The sequence below is a fragment of the Gobio gobio genome (assembly GCF_949357685.1).
Source record: "Gobio gobio genome assembly, chromosome: 25".
Lineage (NCBI taxonomy): Eukaryota > Metazoa > Chordata > Actinopteri > Cypriniformes > Gobionidae > Gobio > Gobio gobio.
Genome location: NC_137121.1, coordinates 5,155,540 through 5,161,798, shown reverse-complemented (window position 1 = coordinate 5,161,798; position 6,259 = coordinate 5,155,540). Strand labels below are relative to the sequence as shown.

General features: G+C 37.8%; 1 protein-coding gene across 1 annotated transcript in view; it reads right to left on the bottom strand.

The window, feature by feature from the left end:
• Window positions 1–3,191: 3,191 nt before the first annotated feature.
• Window positions 3,192–6,259, bottom strand: part of pparab (peroxisome proliferator-activated receptor alpha b) — a 74,867-nt gene continuing 71,799 nt past the window's right edge. Inside the window, exons 7-8 of the mRNA XM_079810406.1 lie at window positions 5,997–6,240; window positions 3,192–4,654 (exon numbers count right to left, since the gene is read on the bottom strand). Of these exons, the coding sequence (XP_079666532.1) occupies window positions 4,410–4,654; window positions 5,997–6,240 (489 nt within the window). The 3' untranslated portion in view covers window positions 3,192–4,409. The remainder of the gene's footprint in view (window positions 4,655–5,996; window positions 6,241–6,259) is intronic.

The following is a 6,259-nucleotide window of genomic DNA, read 5'->3' as shown; positions in this document are numbered from 1 at the left end:
TTAGAGTTCCCACCACGATTTGGAGTTCCCACCCCAATTTAGAGTTCCCACCACGATTTGGAGTTCCCACCCCGATTTAGAGTTCCCACCACGATTTGGAGTTCCCACTCCGATTTGGAGTTCTCTCAAAGAATTGGAGCTCCCGTCCTGATTTGGAGATCTCCAGGCTGCAGCTATACTCTTCCCGCCAATCACATTCTGAGGGGAACGGGGGAATCAAGTTCTTCCGTGCTTAAACCCACGGACCAAACCCCCCAAACGATAAAAAAAAAAATGTAATCACCGTAAAACATTGCTTAACTAGGTCTCAATCCAAGATGATCTTTCTAAGTGCTTCAGATGAATCATTATCCTGACTTTTTTTCATGCTAAAAGTTATTTTTTTGAAGTGAAAAGAGACAATACAGGTTATTAACCCATCATCACAAGAAATTCACAGAAGATGTAGGCTTTGTGTTTCTGGAAATCCAATTAATAGAAATTGGAAATCTAGCGTGCATCCCATAATGTTCACGCATTTTGACCACATGAGCGTTTACACAGCTAAAGCAATCCGTTCGAATGCATTTTCGACTACTGTTGAAGAGGTTGAAAGTGGACAAGCTCAAAGCGCATTGGACCCCGTTTACACCTGTATTTAGCATCGCCCACTTGTGATTCGATTGACCAAACCGCTTCTGAAATACCAGCTGTAAACAGAGCCTCAGTCAAACACGTCCATCCAGCGCATGTTTACACAAAAGCAATGGAAAAGCAGCACAGTGGAATAAAAAACACCTTCTGTGCAACAACACAGAGGAAATATTTTACACTATTAGCTTCTCTTTTTGGTTTATATAAGGAAGTAAAAACGTTGTTGAAGAATGAGACGTGTTGAATCGAGGCACTGCGGTTCTCTGAGAGAGAGGAGAAGAGCGACAGACTGCTGGAGGGACAGACAGATGTGCGAAGTCAGACAGGAAGGAAATGAAATCATGTGTGCAGCCGCAGGAGCGCATCGACAGCATTGCTGCAGATGCAAATGTGGGTCTATACAGAAAATAAAGTGATTTCAACTGCATTGAGTGTTTCCTATAAATTATAAAACGCTCATCAGAAATGGGCCCTTTGAGAAATGACACCACAAACGTTATAGTTACCTGAGTAGGGACGTCACAGTCACATGACGAGTGGTATTTAAACTACACAGAAAGAACTGCTTGAATGCATCAAGCCTGACAGACGCCCGTGTTTCAATATTGCATGTTGCTTCATAAAAGCCAACACTGCATTAAATGCAGCGAAAACACACTCGCAGTGTTGCTTATGCTTGACGTATGAATGCTGTAACGGGCCTTGCTCTTTCTTTTAGCCCTTGAAGCCCTAGAGGACAGTACAACAGCACTACCTGTAGGGTGGAGCGCGTGTGCTCTGTCAGAAGGCGTCGGTCGTGAGGTATTGATCTGCTTTGTATTTGGGCATCTAAAACTCGAAAGCTGCTTAGAGATGTCTAATGGTGCGTTCACACCGGACGCGAATTAAGCGTTTCGCGCGAGTGATTTACATGTTAAGTCAATGCAATGACGGCATTGACTTCGATTTAGCTAGCTCTAGTAGTGACAACAATGAGGACAAAATCATATGTGGATACCCGGAGCTGTACGATACATCTTTATACTTTATAGAAACAGGGATAAAAAGGATCTTGCTTGGAAGAAAGTGAGTGAGGAGGTCGGACAGTCTGGTAAGTTGTAAAAAACGCTCTTTACTCAATTTGAGCTCTACATCGGGTGATTTCAGGGCGATTGGGACACTTTTTGCCATTGAGATGACTTGGAAAAAGTGTCCCAATCACCCTGAATTCACCCTATTGAGACTACAAGCTAGCTAAAGCCGGCAAATTGAGCTTATTCACCGTATTTTAAAACAATCATGTCAGCCATTTCACAACAAGACGAGCCGGCTGACAGAAGCCCCGCCCATGAGGCGAATTCGAATGTCACGTGCGAATTAAGCGAGTAAACTTAAAATGTTCAAGCGTCCAACTACGCGCGAATAGCGCGATTTATTCACGCAAGTCGCGTCTGGTGTGAACGCACAGTTATGTTGCATTCACACCAGACGCGAATGAAGCGTTAAGCATGAGTGATTTACATGTTAAGTTAATGCAAAGACGCGAATAGACATTCTGTGGTGCGAATGAGTCGATTTGCGCAAATGACACGTCGTGAATTGAGCGTTTGACGCATAATTTGCGCAAATCGCGCAAGTTAAAAAATCGGAACTTTGGCGGATATTCGCGCCGCGCTAACCAATCAGGAGCTTGATCTAGTAGTGCCAACAATAGGGACAAAATCATATGTGGATACCCGGAGCTGTACGATACATCTTCATACTTTATAGAAACAGGAATAAAAAGGATCTTGCTTGGAAGAAAGCGAGTGAGGAGGTCGGACAGTCTGGTAAGTTGTAAAAAACTCTCTTTACTCAATTTGAGCTATATATATATATATATATATATATATATATATATATATATATATATATATATATATATATATATATATATATATATATATATATATATATATACACATATATATATATATATATATACATATTGAGACTACAAGCTAGCTACTGAGACTACAAGCTAGCTAAAGCCGGCAAATTGAGCTAATTCGCCGTATTTTAATACAATCAATGTCAGCCATTTCGCAACGAGACGAGCCGCTGGCAGAAGCCCCTCCCATGAGGCGAATTCACATCTGTTGTGAAGTGAATGTCACGCGCGAATGAAGCGAGTAAACTCAAAATGTTCAAGTGTCCAACTACGTGCAATTTATTCACGCAAGTCGCGTCTGGTGTGAACGTACTGGTCAAACTGAAGCTACTATTGTATTGTAGCCAGGCCTGAACCAATAAAGCAATAAATAATTCATGTTTTTCATGATCTACAAATGTCAAGTTTTACAGCAGCAAATGGTGAAATACAAAGGGCTGGAAAATAGGGATGCACGATATATTGGCCACCATATCGGTATCTGTATTTTTAATGTTATCAGGCCGATAAGAAAATGTGTCCGATATATTAAAGCAGATATAAATAATGTGTTATTTCCTTCAGCTGAGACGCTTGAGATGTGTACCGTTCACCATGATGGGTTTGAATTTCTTGAAATATGATTGAAATCATGACAAAAAACAAAAAAAAGAGTTCAAGTCAGTTTTATAGACTACATAAAATTATAACGAGAGCATCATAATTGTGTGTTTGGGACATGGCTTTAAATAATGAGACTTAATGAGGCTCTCAAAAATCATATAAAAATCTGGATTTAAATTTATCGGCCAATATATCGGATATCGGCTTTCAAATATAAAGAATTATCAGTTATCGGCTTTCAAATATAAAGAATTATCGGTTATCGGCTTTCAAATATAAAGAATTATCAGCTATCGACAATCAAATATAAAGAATTATCGTTATCGGCTTTCACATATAAAGAATTATCAGTTATCGGCTTTCAAATTTAAAGAATTATCAGTTATCGGCTTTCAAATATAAAGAATTATCAGTTATCGGCTTTCAAGTATAAAGAATTATCGGTTATCGGCTTTCAAGTATAAAGAATTATCGGTTATCGGCTTTCAAATATAAAGAATTATCGGTTATCGGCTTTCAAGTATAAATAATTATCGGTTATCGGCTTTCAAATATAAAGAATTATCGGTTATCGGCTTTCAAATATAAAGAATTATCGGTTATCGGCTTTCAAATATAAAGAATTATCGGTTATCGGCTTTCAAATATAAAGAATTATCGGTTATCGGCTTTCAAATATATAAAGAATTGTCGGTTTTTGGCTTTCAAATATAAAGAATTATCGGTTATCGACAATCAAATATAAAGAATTATCGGTTATCGGCATCGGCCAAAATGTATCGGTGCATCCCTACTGGAAACTGTTCAAGATATAAAAATTCGGAGGCGTATTTTCATTCGCTCAGTGCTTGACGTTATCAAAAAAAATCTCTGTAATGATGAAGCAAAGTCCCTACAGCGCTAGAAAACGGTTCGTTTCACTAGTTACGGCAGGTGGAAGTCACTTGGGTGGTTTTTCTGAAAACTCTGGGTTGTAAGTGTACACTATTCAAACAAGTCAGTATAAAAAAGGATATTGCTGTATGAATAAGTTGGATTTGAGGGTTTCTATTCACAGTTTCTGGCCCAAGAGACCAGTAAGAGTTTATAAAATTTCCATAAAAAGTTCCTAAAACCATAGGATTTGAGGTGGCATTGCGTTGATTTTCTCTTTAAACCAACAACCGTTGTTTAACTCAACAATAATGAAGTCCACCGATGGCGTTTTTAATCCGGGAAATAGTGCTAGACGTGGCCCTAGAGAGAAACGGCGCTCTCCGAGCACTCAGTACATGTCTCTGTAAATCTCCTGCAGTAAAGGATGCAGTGAAGTGTCTTCCGTCTTTTTGATTTCCTGCACTAACTGAGCGTGCTCCGTCACCAGCTGCCGCAGGTCCACTAGTTTCTGCAGGATTTTGGGGAAGAGGAAGCCGTGATCGGGGTGGTTGCTCTTAAGATGCAGATGAAGCACGCTAACGATGGTCTCCTGCATTCGCTCGATGTGCGGGACATTCACCAGGCCTGGCCGATCTGAAACACAACACAAATGAGTGTGAAATAAATCACTGGAAAGCAAAAGCTGCTCGATTGTTTGCAATAACTGTAATAGTTTATTAGAGGTGGGAATCTTTAGGCACTTCTGTGAATCGCAATCCGATTCTAAAATGATTCGTTTTTCTTATTAATTAAAGACTTTACTAACTCTAAATATCTCATTTATTCCCTCTTCAGCGATTCTGAATCAATTCTTGAAGACTTCAGCAAATATAAAGATTTTTAATTTGATTCCCTCTTCAGTGATTCTGAATCGATTCTTGAAAACTTCAGCAAATATAAAGATTTTTAATTTGATTCCCTCTTCAGTGATTCTGAATCGATTCTTGAAAACTTCAGCAAATATAAAGATTTTTAATTTGATTCCCTCTTCAGTGATTCTGAATCGATTCTTGAAAACTTCAGCAAATATAAAGATTTTTAATTTGATTCTTTCTTCAGTGATTCTGAATCAAATCTTGAAAACTTCAGCAAATATAAAGATTTTTAATTTGATTCCCTCTTCAGTGATTCTGAATAAATTCTTGCTAACTTCAGCAAATATAAAGATTTTTAATTTGATTCCCTCTTCAGTGATTCTGAATCGATTCTTGAAAACTTCAGCAAATATAAAGATTTTTAATTTGATTCTTTCTTCAGTGATTCTGAATCGATTCTTGCAAACTTCAGCAAATATAAAGATTTTTAATTTGATTCTTTCTTCAGCGATTCTGAATCGATTCTTGCAAACTTCAGCAAATATAAAGATTTTTAATTTGATTCTTTCTACAGTGATTCTTGAAAACTTCAGCAAATATGAAACTTTTTTATTCGATTCTTTCTTCAGTGATTCTGAATCAAATCTTGAAAACTTCAGCAAATATAAAGATTTTTAATTTGATTCCCTCTTCAGTGATTCTGAATAAATTCTTGCTAACTTCAGCAAATATAAAGATTTTTAATTTGATTCCCTCTTCAGTGATTCTGAATCGATTCTTGCAAACTTCAGCAAATATAAAGATTTTTAATTTGATTCTTTCTTCAGTGATTCTGAATCAACTCTAAAAACTGAAGAGAGAATCGCAAAGCATCAGAGAATCGATTATTTCTCCAACCTCTGTAGTTGAAAATTAAAAATGTTCAGCATGAAAGGAATTATGAATGCATAAAATCCAGCTTGTGTTGCTAAAAATGTTTTCGCTCAAATACTTGCGTATAGAATATATACAAGTATTATTGCAAAAAGTAATTTAATAAAAATCTATGAAATATATAATAAAATATAATGTAATATATCTACATTTTATTTTGATAAAATATCTAAAAAGCCCCAATATACCTCCACAGCAGATGATGGCAGCAACAAACAGTGCGAGGTCACTATCGTCCAGTTCGAGGGAGTTGAACTTCATGGCGAACTGAAACTTGGGCTCCATCATCTCGCTGAAGGGCCGTCGTAAGCTCTTCAGAAACTCTCTGGTGATGAAGCCGCTGCCATACGCCACCAGCAGACCGTCTTTATTCATGCATGACGCCAACATGGCAAAGAGCGCCTCATGGACGCCGTACTTTAGTAATGTCACCTGTCGGAGAACAGACTGC